The sequence below is a fragment of the Martes martes genome (genome assembly GCF_963455335.1).
Source record: "Martes martes genome assembly, chromosome: 16".
Lineage (NCBI taxonomy): Eukaryota > Metazoa > Chordata > Mammalia > Carnivora > Mustelidae > Martes > Martes martes.
Window position 1 is genome coordinate 51402648 of NC_137904.1, and position 22601 is coordinate 51425248.

A 22601-nucleotide genomic window follows, 5' to 3' on the forward strand; every position below is an offset into this window, starting at 1 on the left:
GATTTCATTTATACAAAATGTCCAAAATAGGGCAAATTCACAGAGACAGAAAGTAGACTAGTAGGCTGAGGGGGAATTAGGGAGGACTGAAGACTAACTGCTAATGAGTATGAGGTTTCCTTTCGGGGTAATGAGAATGTTCTAAAACTGATAATGGTGATAGTTGAACAGCTCTGTGAAATACTAAAAACCACCGAACTATACATTTTAAATGGGTGAGTTATACAGCACATGAGTTATGATTCAATAAAGTTGCGATCAAAGAAAGACAAGGCAGTACCTCTTCTGCTGTGCGAGTCTGATCCAGTGCAATCTTATCACCCCCAGGCTGCCCTCCACACCGGATACTCTCCTTACCTTGGTCCTTCTTCTCAGTAATCTTGGAAACGTCCATTTCACTTTGGTCTGCTCCTTTGGCAGCATCTGAATCTTTTACCTCGCCTTTCTCAGAATCAGGCTCTGTTTTTATTTTTTTTGGACTCCGTGGACTTTTTCTTCTATCTGATTCATCCATATTTTCATCCACATTATTTTTGGCTAAAAAGAATTGAGTGTGTATATGCGTGTGTATATATATATACACACATACATATATATATAAAATTATGGGTATTCTGAATATTAGCAATTTACTTTAATAAATCTAGTTTAGTGGAAATTATCAAGTAATTTCCAGTATTTATACCATTTTTTTAAATAAAAAAACCACAAAAGTTGACAATAGTCTACACTTTCCTAATATGCTCAGCTGACCAAAAGCATAAAAGGAATGAGTGCATTTTAGAAGTTCTTTAGAATCCTTCACATATGAGACTATTTCAACTGCTCAATGACTCCACTAAGTCTACATCAGTGTTTCTAACATACTTCGTGTTAAAGAATCACATTAGAAGGATAAATACTTAAGTATTTTTCACCCAGAGTCCACGGATAGACTTCAAGGCTATCCAAGAGCCAGTGAAATTAATTACAGAAGTTTGTTTACGTACTTGTTTTTCCCCCTGGGTAGGGAATCAGCATTTATCACAGAATAAAAGAGACTTCAAAGAAATAACCAAATGCAATGTTTGGCCTTGTCTGAACCTAATTTATTGCCAACAGTAAAATGGTGTCTCTGGCACAACTGGGGTAATTGGAATAGGAACTGAGACTCTCAAGATGGATGTGTTAAATACTGTTAGTTCGCTGAACGGGTAATGTCATGATGGTTATGGAATGTCTACTCTAATTAGAGCTATATATGGAACTGGTAAATAGCATGATTTCTAGAATTTGCTCTAAATACATGGGAAAAAAGAACTCATGGAAAAAAGAAGGTAACTAACAGGAGAGTGACAGAAGTTGAATGATGGTTGCATGGGAGTTCATTTTTCTCTTCTCTTTCTACTCTCATGTAGTTTCAAATTTTCCATAAGGGAAAAGAAACAAACAAACAAACAAAAACCAGTCCATGATACAGAACTATTGTTCAGATGAATTTTCTTGGGCCTTACAGGCATTTTCTACCTTTTATTTTCTTCTTTACTTGATCCCAAATATCCCAAGGACTTCTTAATATATACCTACTTCTTATTTAAATAAATGATTCCTTCCAGAAAGATTTGGCTGAGGGAAGGGAAAAGAGTGTAAAATACAAACTCAGTATCTGTCAAGACAGTAGGATACTGGTGAAAGAAGAAAAAAAAAATCACAGAAAATAGTGACAAGATGTGTCTGGACCCCCAGGTACCACAGGACAAAAACTAAGCTGATACTCTCCTTACTCAATGCTTCTTTAAGTTATTTCAGAATAGCTGGGCAATATGTTTTCGATGATTTCAAGTTGCTCAAAGAGAGTTTTATATGATGGCAATAGCCCACTTAAAAGCTTTAAGAATCCAGATACTTAGACAATTGTAAAATATCTGCAATTTCCTCTCCATTAAAGGTCTTCTTGACATACAGACTACTAATTAAGATCCTGTTAATGCCTGCACATCAATACCTTTATTGACACTTATAAACTAATATGCAAAACAAATGCATCCAGTCTGAGTTAGAATGGAGGTTAGAGATAAGGGACGCACACAGTCAGCAGTCAAACAAGTTGAACACTCTAGTCTTCTGATGCTAAGTCAAGATCCCTGAACTGCATTTCTCTCTGGTTTTCTCCAACACATCTGCGCTTCTATCATATGATCAGACTAGATTAGCCATTCTTATAGGGACCAGTAGTTCTGAGACTATAAATTGGTGGTTACTAAGGCCTTCACTGTAATTCCTACTTTGTAGTTAAATTAAGCTAACAATGTGCACTGTGCACTTCTCCCACCTAAGAGGAAAGGCATAAAAGATGCTGGAAGACCAATTTGGTACCTGACTGGATAAAAGCCCAGCACTTGGACAACAGAAACTGTATGCTAAGGAAAGTGGTTATAAGATAAACCTAAAAAGCGTAAATGTTTTGCTTATTGATAATCTGGATTTTACTACACAACACAAACCAGGTCAGGCACAACTGAACAAAAATTCTCTGTAATTCTGAGTGCTATCTGGGTAACTGGAGCAACAAAATGGCAATAAAAAAGTTAACAATCTTTTAGAATTTATTATAAAGGACACTCAGCTTGAATATAATCAGATCAAAATAGAATTTAATGTTGAATAGTTCTATTTGGCAAACAAATACTCACTGAACATCTACTATGTGCAAGATACACAATAGTCCATATAAATTCCAGTGAGCCTTATGAAATACATATTTTTTCTGTTAAAGGGTATAATTCAAAATGATAACTTTACCACATTAACAGTTTCAAATATCTAGGCAGTCCAGGATTCACCAGAAACATTCACAAGAAGTCAAATTAGTTAGCTACGTACGCAAGCAGCAGTCACTATAGCACAGGTTTCATAGGAGAGAACACATCATCACACCACACACGACCAAAATATACCGCAGAGTGAGAACTGCTTTTGAAAACTGCTCAGGTAACAAAAGAGAGATGGCAACGTAGCATACAAAGAGGACGGTGGGAGCGAGGAGACATGGATTCTGGTCAGGGCTCTGTCCTCTGTATCTATGTGAAGTGTATGTAATGTCACATCTTCAGGAAATAATCTGCTCATGGAATGTGAGATTCAAAACAGATGGTCTCTTAATAGGGCAGTTCCCCTCTAGAGTTCTGTGATTCTGAATACCAAAGTTGTTAGTGAATAACACAAATGGAGTTAATACCTCCCTCATTTATGTGGAGGGGTCACGGAAGTCTCTATCATTTCCTTTCTGGCTTTGTCATGTGCTGTAACATTGAGGTTACCAGACAGGTGGTTCCTTAGGAAGTAAGGCAATACTGAATTTAAGATTTCAGAAAAACAAATAGGTGGCTCAGGCCTTTTCTCTCTCTCTTTTTTAAGTAAGTTCTATTCTATCATCTTTAACTGAAATCCTAGATATGAAAATCCCAAGAATAAAGCCAATTTAAAGTATTTTAGGGGGTGCCTGGGTGGCTCAGTGGGTTAAGCCTCTACCTTCAGCTCAGGTCATGATCTCAGGGTCCTGGGAACGAGCCCCACATCGGGCTCTCTGCTCAGCGGGAAGCCTGCTTCCCTTCTCTCTCTGCCTGCCTCTCTGCCTACTTGTGATCTCTGTCTGTCAAATAAATAAATAACATCTTTAAAAAAATATTTTAGAGTTTATTATTAATAAACTACATTGGCAGTTCTGTATGTTCTATTAAAAATTCCAGAAAAGGCACTTTTATCCAAAACATGGACAATGTTCTACAAATTTATAAGAAATAGTACAAAATCAGAAACTATAACAGAGAAAAAAATAACTTCAATTACTTACTTCCTTCTAATGACTTTCTGTAATTCACATTAGTATTGCCTGGCAATTTAGGAACAAACCTATAAACATGAGTTTTACTAATCCAGCTCCAACCACCATATCCTGTTACTCTGTATTCCTCTCCTTTTTGTTTCCAAACCTGGTATAAATGAAAACATTCTGATTAAATGAGAATGAGAATGCTTATAAAGCACATTTGCTTTTATATATTTTCACCAAACAAGATCAACAGTCAGGCAAATAAGTTTACTAATCAATTTTGTTTTCAACAGGAATCAAAAATTTATGAAAAAACTGATTACAGCTGACCCCTGAACAACATGCAGTCAAAAATCCACATATAACTTTTGATTCCCCCAAAACTTAACTACTGATAGCCTTCTGCTGACCAAAGTCTTACCAATAACATAAACGGCTAATTAATACATATTCTGTTGTTATACATATTACATACTGAATTCTTTACAACAAAGTAAGCTAGAGAGAAGAAAATGTCATTAAGAAAATCATAAGGAAGGGGGCACCTGGGTGGTGCAGTCTCTTACTTTTGGTTCAGGTCATGATCTCAGGGTCATGAGATCAAGCCCCGTGCTGGACTCCATGCTCAGAGTGGAGTCGGCTTAAGACTCTCTCTGCCCCTCCACCCCTACCCTTTCTCTAAAATAAATAAAATCTTAAAAAAAAAAGAAAAGAAAAATCAGAAGAAGAAAAATACACTTACAGTACTATACTATATTTACCAGAAAAAAAGTCCGTGCTTAAGTGGACCCATCCAGTTCAAACCCGTGTTTTCCCAAAGTCAATCGTACCCCTTTCTAATATGAAAAATGTAACACACTTTTACAATTTTCTAACAATTTCAACAGATTAGTCTAACGGCCCACCTATATTCTAATAAGATAAATTTATGCTTATAAAATTGCCAGAAAGATTTAGTCGTTCCAACTAGATTAAATAAAAGATTGTGTCAAAAGTAAAACACAATTTAGATATTCAAAGTTGTAGATTACAAGTCTCAGAAATGGCTAAACCTATTCTAAAAGACTATTAGAAAAATTACCTGATGTTTAACTGGAAACGTGTATTTCACCCATGTGGCTTGCTGCATCGTTTCTTCCTCTTCCTGTTTTTTCTCTTTTTTCTTGACTTTCTCCTTTTCTTCTCTTTCAATTGATGTCATCCTGTGCAACCTAAGAGCATATGAACGGAAAGATGAAGTGCATTTAACTTTGAAAAATAAATTAAAAAGACAAAAATACAGTACTCCAAATTAGGAAGACAGAACTGAAGGATGGTTAGCTATAGTCCCATGACCTAGACAACTCCAACTCACAAAAATAGATAGATATATACTTCCATAACAGGAAAAATCAAACAGTAGAAAGAAGCAAAAATATTCCATCCTTCCCGTATGGGTCCCTATAAGAAATACACTCACTTACGGCTTATTCCTGAAACTATTCATATATACACCAACATCATATTTACACAAAGGGGATACTACATTACAATCACAACCACACAGCTTTTAATCAATGATTAACAGCACTAGAAGATCTTTTCATACCAGAAGATACAGATCATTTTAAAGAATTAAATAATATACCCCACTGCATGGACATACTATAATTTATTGAACCAGTCCCCTGTTAAAGAATACATCATTTCCTTCCCACCAAAAAGACCAACAAATCCAAAACTTTTATTTTAACAACCAATATTTCTAATTCTATCTAGCACTGGGGGTTTTAAAGCCATCACGGGGCCCACTAATATAGAATTCAGGCTTTCTACATCCATAGAGAAAAAGGCCCACAAGTCTCCTGCTTTTGGGTGAGGGGAAGGGCTGGAGAAGAAGGACCCACACTGATTCGTGTCCGTCATTAAACACAGGGCATAGGCCACACTCCTTTTTAAGGACGGAAAATGGCTATCATTGCACCCAGCAGTAGGCAAACAGGTGGGCCTGTGGTGAGGCTCTACATTAAGATGATTCGACTGGATTCTTGTGAATGAGAGTATTTCCTATAAACAAGGACACTGACCAAAACCCAGGAAGAGAAGAGTCTGTCTCTAGGAGCTGCAGTGGTAGAAAAACTGCTTTATCACACCCTATCCAGATGTAGCCAATCTTGCATGCATAGCTATGTGAAAAAAAACAAGAGATCTTTTGTCAACTTGGGGGAGGCAGTGGTGCTGGAAAGATGTGCAAGGGGATTTAATTCTTTTTATCTCTATCCTCCCACTAAAAACTCCTTATTTATCTGCATTTTCATGAAAGCTTTGTGTATCTGTGAATATAGGACCCACAATCTAGCTTACCCCAGGCCAAGAGAGCTCATGCCTACTGGCTGCACAGCCACTAGTAGAGCAAAGGATCTTCATTCTCTCACAACTGATGGGAGGAGGGGAAAGGGAGTGGATTCTCACCAGGGACTAACTTAATACCAACCACCACCAATTTGCCACTACTCTTGGAACCAAGGAGTGGGGTAAGCTCTGTAGGTACAGCTTGGTGGATGACCTAAAAGCCTCAGCCAGCTTGAGAAAGGAAAGAGGGACTGAGCCAGGATCAAGTAGTATTTCTGAACACAGTTTTTGTGGGCCACGCTTTAAAACCCTCTGAAAGTTCAGGTCTGACACAGCAACTGAGCGATCTTCACTGACTGTGGCCGGGAACGGGGCACTGACACTCTGGGAGCTCACAGCTGGGCTGGGCGCTCGCACTCTTAGTGTTCACATGGGAAACAGAAATATTTCCATCATCAAATACAAAGGCTTCACTTTGCTGGGATGCCAGGCCAGTGAGTTAGTACTGTAGCTAATCCGTGATGTTTGCTACTCCAGAGTAAATTCTGTTGTTCTCACTGCCACCAAGATAATCCTTAGGTTTTGGCAGCAACAAAGCTCAGCTCCCATTTGCTTGGGAGGAAATCTTGGCTACTGCTGGCAGCCTGGAGGCCCCAGGAAGGAGGGCCGATCAGGCTGGTACTGCGCAGCTTTTGGCTGCCGCTCTACACCCGCAGGCGCACTGGGTGGCAAGTGTTCCTTCCACACCTTCACGGTTCAACTGAGAGCGTCACCAGGAGTAGGGACCAAGCTTCAACTCCACTCCTAATCTCCACATGACGCCCAGGGTCTTGTGCTTATTTTGCTGTTATAAACAAAGCTATAAGAAAAATGTTTTGTGTCTATCTTGGTAAACTTGGAGAGCACCTCCAGTGTCCCCCAGTGGTGGGGTAGCTAGGTCCAAAGGTTCTTGCACTTAAAACGCTGACAAGTAAAGCCACAAAGTTCTTCAGAATTGTACACTTCCCACCGCCATCAATTAAAAAGCCACCCTGCCTTCCCACACCTTCACTCAAGTTAGTACCAAACTTCTAAATTATTAGCCCAACTGAGAGGTAAGAAATTATAGCCCACTGTTTTGATTTACATTTCCTTAATTACGAGAAAAGTAAACATTTCTTTTTTATGTCCACTGGCCTTTCATATTTATTTTTCTGTAAAATGCCTGTTCAAATCCTTTGTCTTGTTTGTACTGGACTATTAGTCCTTTTCATTTATAAAAGATCTTTGTCAATTAAGGTAACTTCCCATTTGTGGTGCAAATATTTTTCCTCAGTTTGTCATCTGTCTTTTGAGTTTGATTATAATATTATTTTTCCACTCAGAATTTTAAATACATATATCCACTCTTTTCCTCTATGGCATCTGGGTTTTACATCTGTTTAAAAAGAAAGTATCACAACAAAAACATAATTAATCCATGGTTTCTTAGTGAAGCTTTTTTAATTTTTGTTGTTGTTGTTGTTTTTTTTTAAAATCTTATTGATCTGAATGTTTTTGCTGAGGCAGGGATCTAGGTAATATTTTCTCCAAAGTATGTCCTCTTTCCTTCTCTTACATGTAATGCTGTCATTGCTAGATGCTCACATGTGTTTAGGTCTATTTCTGGGTTCTTTCTTCTTTCCCGCTACCATAAATCTTATTTTTTAAAATGTTCTAATATCTATTCCCTTTTTTTCTCATATCCACTTCCCTTTTCTTGCAATTAATTTTTCTATCTGAAATGTTAGTATCATTTTGATCAAGCCTGTCTGCCCCCCAAGGAGGGAAAATCCTATTCATAATGCAAATGAACATGAATTTTGATAGATGAAATTAAAATAATTATCATAATGGACGGTTTTCCAAAATGTAGTATACATATCTAAACACATGATGCATCTTTACCTTTTCGGTTTTTTTTTTTTAAAGACTTTATTTATTTATTTATTTGAGAGCGCATAAGTGAGAGCAGAACCAGGGGGAACAGCTCCAATCCCAAAGGGATTGGGAGAAACAGACTCCCTGCTGAGCAGAGAACCCAATGTGGGGCTCGATCCCAGGACCCTGAGCTGAGATCATGACCTGAGCTGAAGGCAGACGCTCAACTGAGCCAGCCAGGTGTCCCTCTTCACCCTTTCATTTACTAAGTATCCCTTCTATCTTTAGTAAAGTTTTAATGATTTCTTTACATGGTCCTAAATATTTCTTGTTAAATTTATTCCTAGATATTTGAGAGTTTTTTGTTGTTATGGGCATCTTTTCTTTCATTATAATTTTTTAAAAAATATGTAAGAAAGAGAACTTTGTATCACTAACCAAATACATCAGAAGCTAGTATGTCATTATCCTGACTTTTGGGTTATCATCTCCATGCTTTTCTTTATAGTTTTATCACCATGTGTATATCCCAAACAGCATAAAGTTTGGCCTTTGAAAATTCAGTAACAAGAATAAAGCTAGCTGCATGAGCAAAAGAGCGATACTTTTACCATTAAAAGACGGTTCCCAGAAAAAATAAATTTGTCACTGGGTTACATTAGCCTCTTCTGGTGGAATCTGAGGGTAAGGGTCTGAGTGACGCCGGAAGACTCTGGGCTCACCATACTCACGGCCATCTGGCAGGACCGGGTGGAAGCAGGTACACTGCACAGATACGATCCAAAATGGACGGCAATGGACTTCCTGCTCCTATGCCTTCTACTGATTCTCTGGGGAGACTTGTGAAAATTCTCCCTTTTCCCTACTGACTTGGGCTTCTTGGGTAGGTTACTATTTGTCCACGGGTATTATTGCTTCCAGGGTTTTACTGCTGGTGTATTATCTGTTGTTCCCCTTTTCTCTGTGGGGTTTTGCTTTAAAAAAATCCCCTTGCCATAGTTTTCAGGGAGTTACGCAGGAAACAAAATTAAATGTATTTAGACAATTTGTTATTTTAACTCAGAACTCCCACAGTATTTTCCACACGGTTACTGTTACACAGAATATATTGCTCAGGAGACAGGGTGGACTAGTTGGTTAAGCGTCTGACTGCGGCTCTGGTCGCCCTGGGACTGAGCCCCACATTCAGTTCCCTGCTCAGCACGGAGTCTGCTTCTCCCTCTCTCTCTCCTCCCCCAACTCTTGCACATGTGCACGTTCTCTCTCTCAAATAAATAAATAAAAACTTTATTTAGTTTTCAGATTGTTTCTGGAAGTTTTTCTATTTTCTTGGGGGTTTCTAAGCATCTAATTAGGTCAACTGCATATAATAATTATGCCTTACCTGAAAACATACGTACACATACACACACTATGTGTGTGTTTTATTTCTCTTGACAAACTACATTAGGTATTACTTTTAAGAAAAGTTAAAAGACAGCATTGGTAGTGAGCATTTTTGTTTTGTTCCACTTGAATGTTAATGGGAACGTATCAAGAAAGCATGATGGTCCAATTTAGAATATATCTTTATGGGGGGAAAAAAAAAGACCATTCTCTATCTGTATTTAATAAGATTTTTTAAACTAAAATTAGTTAACGGACTTAGACCTTCTAGGTATCTAATGAGATGATCAAAGTTTTTGCTCTTTGGCTTCTTAAAACATCATGATATTGATAATCTTCTAAGAGTGGACAAGTCTTCCATGTCTAGGGAAAGCCAATTTAGCCATGGTTTATAATTAAAAAAAAATTTACTCCTGAATATATCTGCTAATGGTTTCAAGAGTACCTGAGTGCACATCTACTTGCCATTATTAACCAACAATAAACATTAATAAAGGAGACAAGGCCATGATTTTCTAGTTATCTTTTGTCCACTTCTATATATCAAGTTTTAGAACAGTGTTATACTAACAAATAACAATCTGCAAGATTTCCTTCTTTTTCCATTTTACAGGAAAGTTTGAAAAGAATTATCTATTACCTGAAATCTGAAGAACTTCCTTTATGAAGTCATCTGGTCCTGCCCACCTCCTTATGATAGGTACAGTGATATCCTTTAAACAGAACCAGAAATCCTTTCCCTGCTTGAGAAGAGAGCCTGGCCTATGCCCTATTGTCCAATAACTGAGATGGGGGTGGGGGACCCTCTTCGCAATCCTTTTACCCAAAACTAGAAGCCCAATGGGCCCTTCCTCTATGGATGTAGGAAGCCTGAATACTACGTTAGAAGACCCTCTCAAGGTTTAAAATCCCTAGTGCCAGCAAGACCAAATCAGAAATACTGATTGGCATAGCCCCTTTTCTATTTTTGATGGTTATTTGTGTATTCCCCCTTATTTTTTCCTTTCCTGATAATCTCATCAGAGATTAATAAATTATAATGGGATAAATTATAATGGGATCTAAGGTATGTTCTCTATTTCATTAAATATTAAATATTCAACAGTTCTTAATATTTCCAGTCTTCAGGGTGACTTCTTGAGATGTGCGCCTAGCTAATTAATCTGCACTTCTTTTCTAATGTAAGCACTGAAGACGACCAAGTTCCCCCAGGTGCTCTTTAGTGGCAACCTGCAAATTTCAATATTATGTAGGAGTCTCGTGAACATTCAATTCAAAGTGTTTTCTAGTCTCCATTACGATTTTTCTATGAACTTTTTTTTTAAAAGATTTTATTTATTTGATAGAGACACACAGTGAGATAGGGAACACAAGCAGGGGGAGTGGGAGAGGGAGAAGCAGGCTTTCTGCCGAGTAGGGAGCCCGACGCCGGGCTCGATCCCAGGACCCTGGGATCATGACCTGAGCCGAAGGCAGACACTTAATGACTGAGCCACCCAGGCGGCCCCGAACAATTGTTATTTATTTATAAGTGTATTTCTTAGGTTTCAAGCATATAGCTCTTACATTTCTTTAAACTTTTACCACAGATGTCTATCCACAAACAGTATTTTTAACGTACTAGAATATATGCTTTTAAACTTAAATAAACAGACTCATATACTACATGTATTTTTAAGAAAAGAACTGTTTTTACTCTATTGTACATTTATGAGATTCAATCTCGTTCACACTTGCTCTAGTTTCACAGCTGTGTAACAGCCCATTATAGAATCACACCATAACTTAAATGTGCCTAATTATGGACAGTTAGGGATTGTTACCAAATTTCACCATTATAAAATACTGTAAGAAACATCTTGGGGTGCCTTGGTGGCTCAGTCAGTTAAGCGGCTGACTCTTGATCTCAGCTCAGGTCTTGATCTCAGGGTTCTGAGTTCAAGCCCTGCACTGGGCTCACAATGGGTGTGGACCCTACTAAAAAAAAAAAAAAAAAAAAAAAAAAAACTACATGTCTTCTCATGTACACATGTAAGGTCTCTTTAAGGTACTGAGTTAGGAGTAGAACTGCATTTTCAACTTTTGTTTTTACCAAATGATTCTTTAACATGGTTGCAGCAACTGTTTCACTCCTTGTTCTATCAGCAGTGTGTCAGAATTCTCTTTCTATTATGTGACATATTTGCCTATATTTTTAAAATTTTTAATAATCCGATGGGTGTGAAATAGTAGTCCCTAGTTTTAATGTGCATTTACCTCACCTTACTGGGAAATTTTCATGTTTTTGGCTATTTGTGTCTCCTGTGTATTATATTTGTATCTTTGGTCTTTTCTCCTACTAAATGGTTTGATTTTTTTCTTACTGAACTATAGAAGTTTTTGAATATATTGTGAATACTAACACTCTTTTGGTTATAGTATGATAAAAAAAAAAAAAACCTTTAACCAGTCTATGACTTGATTTTTTAGGATGACACATTATTATAAAACTCAAATCCACCATTCACTGATCTGTATGTCATAAAACTACATAGTTAAAGAAAAGGTATAACAAAACACAAACTTAAAAATTATGGTTATCTCTCAGGGGAGGCAAGGTAATGTGAATGGAAAGTAGATCCAATAATGATAATGTTCTTATTTTTTAAACTGGTTGATGAATTCACAGGTGTTATTTTACTATGACCCATTCTTGCTTCATACTACAATCTTATGTATGTATCACAATATTAAATATGAAGAAGTAAAGTCACCTGTACTAACGGCAGACACACAGACACATATATGCACACTCATTCTTATCTGATAGATAACAGCTTATAAACAAAGAAATAATGCCACACTTTGGTATGTTCTGAAAGATAATGAATCAGGAAGGAAAGAAAAGAATCAAGAGTAAGAGAAAAGAACGAAGTATGGGAGGATGGAGAGGACGAAGAACAAAACACAGGAAGGAGAGGCAAGAGGAAAAGGGAAATGGGATAGAAAGAAGGAAGGACGGAAGTGGAGGAAATAGGAAGGGAGGAAAGAAGGGAACTTTCTTCATTCCAAAAACATAATCTCATATTTTCTTCCTGGGAGTTCTGCTTTTCACATTTAGGATTCACTCTACCTGGAACGGACTAACTGGGTCCAATTTTCCCCATATAGATAACTCAAATTGTGTCATCAGGCCTGCTACTGAAGAGTTCATCCTTTTTAAAATGCTACTCTGTCATCTATTACATGTCTATACATGGGCTGGTCTCTTCCTGGATGGCTTATTCTGTACCACTGGTCTATTAACCTTTGCATCTATACCACAGTATTATTACAGCTACTGAGTAAGTTTTGTTATGTAGTAGGACAAGTCTTTCTATCCTGTCCTTTTTTTTTTTTTTTTAAAGATTTTATTTGTCAGAGAGATAGAGAGAGATAGAGATAAAGCACAAGCAAGGGGAGTGGCAGGCAAAGGGAGAAGCAGACTTCCCTCCAAGCAGGAAGGCTGATGTGGGACTCAATCCCAGGACCCTGGGGTCATGACCTGAGCTGAAGGCAGACACTTAACTGACTGAGCCACCCAGGCATCCCTCTACCCTGTTCTTTAGATGTAAACCCTACTATTGCCTTTTCTATAAATTTTTTTTAAATCATCTTGTCAAATTCTGCAGAAAACCCAATGATAATTACTAATGCTACTGAAATTAATTTATGTAGTAACATGAGAAAAATTAATACTCTTAGGACACTGAACATTCCTATACATGAACATGAGATATATTTCTATTTACTTAGGTATTCTTCCATACCTAATGTTGTTTTTCAACAAAGACTTTATAATTTTCTCAAAAAAAAAATCTTAGCTTACTACTATTTTTAAAACGTTGTGTAACCGTTAGATATTTAGAAGGCTCTCAAAGCTTCATTGTTGACTATCATAATAAACTATCATTTAATGAATGAAGTAGCTGGCTGAATTTGTAAACAGTTCTTAGGGTCAAGTTTTAGAAGTCTGTCACCTGGAAGTTTTTGACCACAGTACTGACAGAAGTTAGAGTCCTATTATTAATCTCTAATTTTTCTGAATCTCAGTCTCTAATTTTTTAAAAATTCAGAGCATTTTATTTTACTTCATCATATTAAAAAAGACTTCTTTAATCTGTATCACCAGACATGTCATACTAATACAGTTCATGATATAATTTTATAACTCTTAACGAATGCGTTTAGAAGGCTAGTCATTATGACAAACCAGGAAGGAAAAAACCAAACTAGATTTAAAAAATAAAAGGTGAATTACATCTTCCATTGGAATGTTTAAAATTGAGAAATGGGGCGCCCGGGTGACTCAGTTGGTTGAGCAACTGCTTTCGGCTCAGGTCACGGTCCCGGGTCCCTGCTCCACCGGGAGTCTGCTTCTCCCTCTGACCTTCTCCCCTTTCATGCTCTCTCTCACTGTCTCTATCTCAAATAAGTAAATAAAGTCTTTTTTAAAAATTGAGAAATGAATTTATAAAAGGTATGATTTAGTTACTTTAAGTTATGTTTGAGTATTAGAGTTTATTTACCAACATTTAGCTAAGCTTCAGTTGTCGAAGTACTGATCTCTGTCACCAGAGACATGGCTTCTTGGTCCACCAACATTAGGTTCAGGATTATCACTGACATGTTTGGCATGTCTGGAGGTAAATGCAAGAAGGAGCAACAGAAACTCAAAGAGTATTGCTTCACAATTGCCTCTGACTCTCTCCTTGCTCTACACTGATAAAAGAGATCAGTAAGAAATAAAATAGAGGTATGCCAGCCATTCAGCTCTCCTCTCCTAGCATGCACTGTGTAGCACCTGAACTTAACCCTCCTTTCTTAATCCTAGGAAGAATTAAGTCCATGGGACACCTGGGTGGCTCAGTTGGTTAAATGGCTGCCTTCAGCTCAGGTCATGATTCCAGTGGCCTGGGATCGAGTCCCACATCGGGCTCCTTGCTCGGCAGGGAGCCTGCTTCTCCCTCTGCCTCTGCCTGCCACTTTGTCTGCCTGTGCTCGCTTGCTCTCTCTCCCCCTCTCAGTCTCTGATAAATAAATAAATAAAATCTTAAAAAAAAAAAATTAAGTCCATTCCACTTATGGAAGCCTCTATTGGTAGCAGCAATTACATTCAAAACAGGAGGTAGGAAAGAGAGAAAATAAAGTATCTATAAGATTTACATAAGGAGAACACACACACAAAAAACCCTGAGAGCAATCCTTAGCAGATGAAAATTTAGCAGGTGTAAATTACTTTTCTTTTAAAAAAACTTTTCATTATAAAATAAAACACAGATGTGGGAAGCAACACAAAATACATTTATATTAACAAAATAACAGTGTCATACCTTCAGAATGGGCTCCGTAGAGGGGCAGGGAAGGTAAAATGATTCTTTACACTTTGAATAGTAATTTACACTTTTTACCATAAGCTTCTATTAGTTTTTATAGTAACAACTTTTTAAAGACTAAATAAAGTTAAACAAATCCATTAGAATAAAAATGTAGATTCAAGTCACAAAATTTATCAATTTTTTTAACTGTCTGCTGAAGTCACACAACTCTGGGTCTACTCGGGAGCTGAATGATGTTTCGACATTCAAATCTAAGTAAATCAGATCCCTACTACAGTAACCGCAACATTTTAGAATATTCAAAAAATGTGAGTACTCTTTCTATTCAAGAAAATGCTTTTTACTTTAATAGGAAATATTTATTCATATTACATCTCATAGAGAAGGAAAGAAAAAGCCAGAAGAGTTTAATTTGATACATAATATGGCCTCTTAAATACATTAACTTTCATTATTAACGGGCTAATAATATTCGAAAAGGGAGTACAGTACAGCATTTATGAGGCTCAGAACTCACTTACCTGGTGTGTCCTAAAGATTCTCGCCATATTGGTAGCATCACAACAGGTTTGACTGCACACTCCAAAATCGCTAAAGCCAGGGCAAATTCTCTGGGTTTGCTACACATCTGAACTGCTTTGATCCAATTTGCCCTGTATTTCAGAAGGAGGGAAAAAAAGTTACTTCACTTGTTGGTCTTAAATTAAAAGCACAAGAACTATCATTTCTGTCTCCATCTCATAGGATCTATGTTTCTAGGCTAAGCAGGTTTGAATATATTGCTACTGGGTTCCTACCTCACAGAGTCAGATTTTTTCTCTTATTTATTCATCTTTTGGGGTGCAAAATGGTGCTTTTATTAAAGCACGGGGACAGGACCCATGAATCATAGATTTTCAACACTAGAGGAATCCCAGAGGTCAATTAGTCTTCCAACTCCTTAAACCTTCTACAGTGTTCTGGAACTTTGACTAGCCTCCTCCTGACTCCAGAGATGAAGACTCTGCTTTCCAAATGCTAATGCTGGCCCAGTAACTTAGAAGTATCCTCACATCCCTAATGTCCTTAGTGTTTTGCTAACTAAGGCGACTTCATTCAATTCATCGGTAATGAGTTTCAAGTGAGCACCTGCAATAATCATTTCGTACATATTTAGTATATTCATAGCAATAAATGAACCTAAGTTTCCTTTACCTGTGTGAAGCCCAATTTGGATGAAGAAAGGATGAAGGGATATTGTTTTCTAGTTGGGTGATAGTCAGTCTCAGAGTAGATATGGTAAGAACTTTGGACCCATGGACAGAACCATTCCATTTGAACTCTCCTGCTGGAGTCAGACAAAATTTGTGTGCGAGATGTCTTCTCTTATCATGATCTTCTCTGTGCTGGTGCTTATTCAAAGCAAAAGAATTGGTGGAGTACTGATTGTGGTAGACACGATACTTCCCTTCTTGACCCAACTTAAAATAATTGTTGATATTTCCTTTCATGACCACTTCCTTTTTGGTGCTCAACCGTGAAATTTCTCCTTGAGAGTTAACTACCAGTACCTGCTCAAGAAAATGAAAAGACTCATTATTCATATCACATATATAAACCTGATTAGCTGTCTTTCAATAATCTGTAACTTATCATTCCAAATAAAGTTCAGGTATATCTTATGACCAAACTTTTGAAATTTGTAAGTGAAGTTAAAACTGGTTATAATTAAACAACCAAGATTTTCCCATAAAAAGAAGCTTTACTAAATGCCTATTATATATCAGACATTATGAAGTATTTTTGTGTATCTCAAATATCGACACAAAACCACATGTGTACATCATTCACCAATCATTACTTCAAGCTTATAATATAAAGGTAGGGAAAAAAGAAGGCATTACATGTACTATTCCCCAAAAAATATATTCCTAAAAATCTTTTTTTCTGCTCCTTTTATCATTCCAGCTTTAGCATGAGAGTCCATGGATACTTTAAAAGCATGTTTTCAGGGACGCCTGGGTGGCTCAGTGGGTTGGGCCTCTGCCTTCGGCTCAGGTCATGATCCCAGGTCCTGGGATCGAGTTCCGCATAGGGCTCCTTGCTCGTCAGGGAACCTGCTTCTCTCGCTGCCTCTGCCTGCCTCTCGGCCTGCTTGTGTGTACTCCCTCTCTCTCTCTCTCTGGCAAATAAATAAAATCTTGGGAAAAAAAAAAAAAAGCATGTTTGCAAACAGCTGATCCCAATCCTTTTGTAAACCATGAGATCAACAGTGGGTCTTTTTCAACTTAAAAAACAAAGACACAAACAAAATATAACATAATCAACTATAAGAGAAAATACCAGAGTGCTTCCCACCTGGTAAGGCAAAATACTATTTCAGGAAACTTCTGAATGTGTGTACTGGGTTGCTATGAAAAATATCATACAAAAACCAGCTTAGAAGCTATTGCTTTCAAGAAATTCCCAAGAGGGGCACCTGGGTGGCTCAGTGGGTTAAAACCTCTGCCTTCTGCTCAGGTCATGATCTCAGGATCCTGGGATCGAGCCCCGCATCCGGCTCTCTGCTCAGCAGGGAGCCTGCTTCCTCCTCTCTCTCTGCCTGCTTCTCTGCCTACTTGTAATCTCTGTCTGTCAAATAAATAAATAAAATCTAAAAAAAAAAAAAAAAAAAAAAAAAGAAATTCCTAAGATGTTTAGAAAAGGACATTATACATTCTTATATATCTACCTTGCAAATAATTCTTAAATATGGGAGACACCATTGTGGCATTATTCTGCTACCCTGGCTAGCTGGGAAATAGAAATACTGAGTCCTAGCTGGGGTGCCTGGCTGGTTCAGTCAGTAAAGTGTATGACTCTTGATCTTTGGGTTGTGAGTTCGAGCCCCACACTGGGTGTAGAGATTACTTCTTAAGAAATAAAAAATAAAAATAAAAATACTAGGGGCGGCTGGGTGGCTCAGTCGGTTAAGTGTCCAACTCTTGATTTCAGCTCAGGTCATGATTTCAGGGTTGTAAGATCGAGTCCCTCATTGGGTTCCCTGCTCAGTGAGGAGTCTGCTTGAGATGCTCTCTCTTCCCTTCCCTCTGGCCCCCAAGTATGCATACTCTGTCCCTAAAATAATAAATAAAACTTTAAAAGCGGGGGGTGGGGGGGAGAGGGGCACGCCTGGGTGACTCAGTCAGTTAAATGTCTGCCTTCGGCTCCAGTTATGATCTCAGGGTCCAAGGATGCAGCCCTATGTCAGGCTTCCCTGCTCAGCAGGGAGTCTGCTTCACCCTCTCCCTCTGGCCCTTCTCCCTGCTCGTGCTCTCTTTCTCATAAATAAATAAAATCTTTAAAAAAATTATTATAGGAGTGCCTGGGTGGCTCCGTGGGTTAAGTCTCTGCCTTCATCTCTGGTCATGATTCCAGGGTCCTGGGATGGAGCCCTGAGCCAGGCTCTCCGCTCAGTGGGGATCCTGCTTCCCCCTCTCTCTCTGCCTGCCTCTCTGCCTACTTGTGATCTCTCTCTCTGTCAATAAAAAAATCTTAAAAAAAATTATTATAGCTAGAACCGAGCATTAAATTACCCATAACTCTTTACTAAAGCCTACAAATAGTGTACTTTTTATCATATGTGAAAAAGAAGCCTCTATCTCTTTAGAACTACATACAATAAAACTAACCATAGAGTAAGAAAGTAAACCACCCAATTACAGCATTTCCCTGCATGAACTGAAATTCGGGTACGCAACTCTACTTACTGTATAAAATACGTATTATAAACCTAACCACTTTTTTTTTTTAAGATTTTATTTATTTATTTGACAGAGATTACAAGCAAGCAGAGAGGCAGGCAGAGAGAGAGGAAGGGAAGCAGGCTCCCTGCTGAGCAGAGAGCCTGATGCAGGGCTCGATCCCAGGACCCTGGGATCATGACCTGAGCCGAAGGCAGAGGCTTTAACCCACTGAGCCACCCAGGCGCCCCGAAATCTAAGCACTTTTAATCTGCTACCCACTACACTCTTGGAAATAGAAAAATACAATTCAAAAGTAGGTCTACAAACTTCCTGCTCCTATTTCTCAGGTCTGATAAATAAAATTTCACATTCCAGAGATTTTTGTTTTAAACAGAAAGAACATACCTCTTTGCCCTCCTTAAATAATTTATTTGCTTCATGGGCTGCAGCTGCCACCTGTTGGCTCTTCAGCTGGCTAAGTTTGCTGTCTGGATTCCGTAATCTGGTGATAATTCGAGTTGACCCAGATGCCCCTCTTCCAGCTCCAGAAGACTCACTTATTTCCCCATTAGATTTCTCTGATTTGAAATCACCTGTTATCAGATGAAAAGTCAAAAGTAATTGCTAACAGTAAGTTATTTATAACATCTTATCCAAAACGCTTATCTCATTCACATCTAAAAACAAGAAGTCCTTGAATAGCCAAAGCAAATATATTAATTCTTAAAGGTTTTACTTAAAAGAACTTTACTGTGAATCACTCATTATTTTGCAGAAAATTCACACATGCCAGGTTATCTGTTTCAAAGCTCATCTCTGAGAAAACATGAAGGGCTACTACAAATGTATAAGCAACATCATAACTCAAAATGCACACTAATAAAACATTGCCTTATATATTCAATATGGATCCTGTACAAAAAGTAAAGGGTATAATTAATTTTTGAAAGATTTCCATTGAACCTGTTTAAATACCTAATGGTTTAAAGCTTATAAACATAAATGCCAAGTGAATTTTCACCTAAGAAACCTAGAATTGTCTGTGTATGCAAGTAATTATACATGTGAAATAAACTAAATTAGTTTTTTTATTATAATAAAGACCTCTCCTTTTCATAACAATTTTTTAAAGTGACAAACTGCACCACCAAGGGACAATTACTGCTTTGCCATGAATCTCACTTTGGCTGAAAATTTCTCTACATTCTTAAAACTGTCATATCACTATCTAATTTTCACTGGCCAGATAGTTGAACAAGATTTCTCTGTTTAATTTAAACTTCTTTAAAATGAAGAATAGTATGTCACTGTCAAATGAAAGGCCAAACATAAAATTTATTATATATTATAAAGATGATATTTTGAGTAGGGAGAAAAAATTAGATTGAGGAATCTGGCTATTTAAAAAAAAAAAGACAATTCAGGAAACATTTCTTAGTTTTATCTGACCAACACCCTTTCTTTCCTTTGGGAAGATGCTTTTCCTCCACTATAATCATGATTCAATGAGGGCTACAAATCAAGATATCCCACCATATTGGGTGCACAACGTGATCCAGTTTAGCCAGATGGAGCACATCACTGCCTGGCCACAGTGACTGTCCCAGATCTGGCCAAGCCATTCAGCATACTACTCTTAATTTTTAAAATCTGGAGATGGATAAAGGGTCTTGTTTTTTTCTTTTTAAAGTTAAGTTTATTTATTATTTATTTAAGTAATCTCTACACCCAACATGGGGCTTGAACTCACAACCCTGACACCAAGGGTTGTATGCTCTTCCAATTGCGCCAGCCAGGTGCCCTTTGGTTTTTGTGTTAGTGAACAAAAAGGGTATAAATTACAGGCTGTCTACTTTTTATCCCACAACATGGGAAAAAACATTTAATAATACAAGACAATAAGCTCATCATGGGGGCAAGTGGGGGTGAGGGCAGGGTATGGGTATAAGAGGAAGACCTGTGATAACCTCATTTGGCACCCAGGTCTAATAATGCACCTGAAGCTGTCTGTCACTAACTCTAAACTTCCCAATCTAGAATTCCCAAATGGACCAATAAAATTCCCTTTTTTATTTTGAGGGAGTCTGATAGATTTCCATCACTTACAACCAAAAAATTCTAAATAATCCATAGCATTTTAAGATTTCTGACCCCAAAATATGGCACTGACTGAATCAAGATAGGTATGGGATATCAGGGGTTTGTCCATCCCAACCCGGAAAGCTAGAAACCTTCAATGTGTGACAGAAAAGCAATTAATCAGACTATTGACAGTTTTTTCTTGGGTCTCAGATCATGAGTCTACCCATGCTTAAATTTTATGCCAAGATACTGAACTATGGTGGCTACTTCATGGGACCATATATACGGCCCTACAATAAAGACTTTTGGGACAGCATCTGACCTAAGCTGGACTTTCTAAAAGCAGAAAGAGAAGGCACAGTTTAAAAGCCCTTCAATTTAGAGCCAATCATCCAGTACAGCTGGGAGTCAATCCTTTGACACTTGCTAAGGTGTTTTATTTTTAAGTTTATTTATTTATTTAAATAATCTCTACCCTCAACGTGGGGCTCAAACTCATGACCCAGAGATCAAGAGTTGCATGCTCTTTTGACTGAGCCACTCAGGCACCCTGACACTTGCTAAGTTTAATAAAATAAGGGAAAGAGGCAGAAAATTCATCCTTAGAGGTAAGACCTAAAAGGGCCGGGAAAGGGAACAAGGCTTATCTAACACCCCCTGCCCAAAGGCCACATTCCTCCTATTATAAAGGAGTGAATCACTGCCATGCAGTCTGGAGGCAGAGTACAGAGCTGCTTTACTCCAGCCCCTACAGCTCATTGTTTAAGGATGGCAGGAGGCAAAATTCTGCCTAAGCAGGACTTTATTCACCTGAAGGCTAGGAAATTGGGTCTGCAAAGCAGACCAACAGAACAAGTAGAGGGGTTTTACCCTCAGAGACCCTAAGCAGAGTTTCTGGGTACTGGGGATTAGGCTGGGTACCCAGGCAATCTATTAAGGAGTCCTACAGCCCCCAGCAACCCATCCCTGACAACAGCCAGCAGGAACTAAGCTGCTAAAGCAGAATGGCCTTCAGAAGGGGGATCTTCCCATATACTTCTCACCATTTCACCCACAGCCATCCTCCCAAAAAAAAAAAGGGCAGCCAGACGTATCAAAAAACACCCTCCACTATCAAGATAACAAGTGTGACAGGCAGTTAAATTCATAATTTGGCTCGTGGATTGTGAGATTGAGAGAAGCTATATCCAGACCTAATCAGAAATAATACACAACACACAGAAATTCTAAAGTTATAAATACCAGAGGTAATTTTGGGAAGTTTTTGAAAAAACCTCCAGTTGTAGGTGAGATCTTTGCACTGTGTTAGGCAGAAGCATTTTTGAATTTAGGTAAATATGTTTGTGCTGAGCTACCAAAGGGTGTAACTATGGGGGTATTTGTTTCCTATCTCTGCAGCATTCCTCTTTCTTTGGAAAACCATTCCTACCCACTTCAATCATAAACTTTTGCTGGAGCCATCAATTATAATACCTTGCCTGCCCTGGCCACAGGGGTGGGAACAATATGTCCAAGATAGGCCACTCAAATTCCTTCCTCAAGGACTTTTGATTTGGAGCAGGAGTAGGGGCCTTGCCTTTGGGTCACAGACCTTGGAAAGATAGGAATACAAACCGCTGATGCCATCTTCCCTGCCACTTGGAAAAAGCCTGTCTGTATTAGGAGAGAATGAAGTTAACACACAAACATATGCACATCAAAAGGTGGAGAGAAAGAGAGGAAGACAGAAAAGCGCTGATACCTGGGGGTCCAGTTATGCCTCATGATGGTCTGGACTTCCCAATTACATGAGCTAGTTAATTCCCCTTTTCACTTAAGCTAGTTTAAGCTGGTTTGGTAGCTTGCAACTGAAAACAAGTTCTAATTAAAACAGATCTCCATCTCCTACCATACACAAAATTATACAGCAGAATTAAAAACAAAGTTACACAGTATCATGTGAAATTACTGCAAAACATATGTATGTGCTTGGGATAGGATCTTCCTTAGTAAGACACAAAATCCAGACAAACCCTAAAAAAAAGATTAATA

At 38.1% G+C, this 22601-nt stretch overlaps 1 protein-coding gene across 6 annotated transcripts in view; it reads right to left on the reverse strand.

The window, feature by feature from the left end:
- Positions 1-22601, reverse strand: part of BPTF (bromodomain PHD finger transcription factor) — a gene marked incomplete at its 5' end in the record, with an annotated part of 155877 nt that overhangs the window by 52956 nt on the left and 80320 nt on the right. For all 6 annotated transcript variants that reach the window (XM_080825943.1, XM_080825941.1, XM_080825942.1 and 3 more), the window contains 6 exons: positions 358-537; positions 3833-3971; positions 4893-5022; positions 15306-15437; positions 15979-16334; positions 18894-19081. In XM_080825943.1, coding sequence (XP_080682069.1) covers positions 358-537; positions 3833-3971; positions 4893-5022; positions 15306-15437; positions 15979-16334; positions 18894-19081 — 1125 coding nt within the window. The remainder of the gene's footprint in view (positions 1-357; positions 538-3832; positions 3972-4892; positions 5023-15305; positions 15438-15978; positions 16335-18893; positions 19082-22601) is intronic.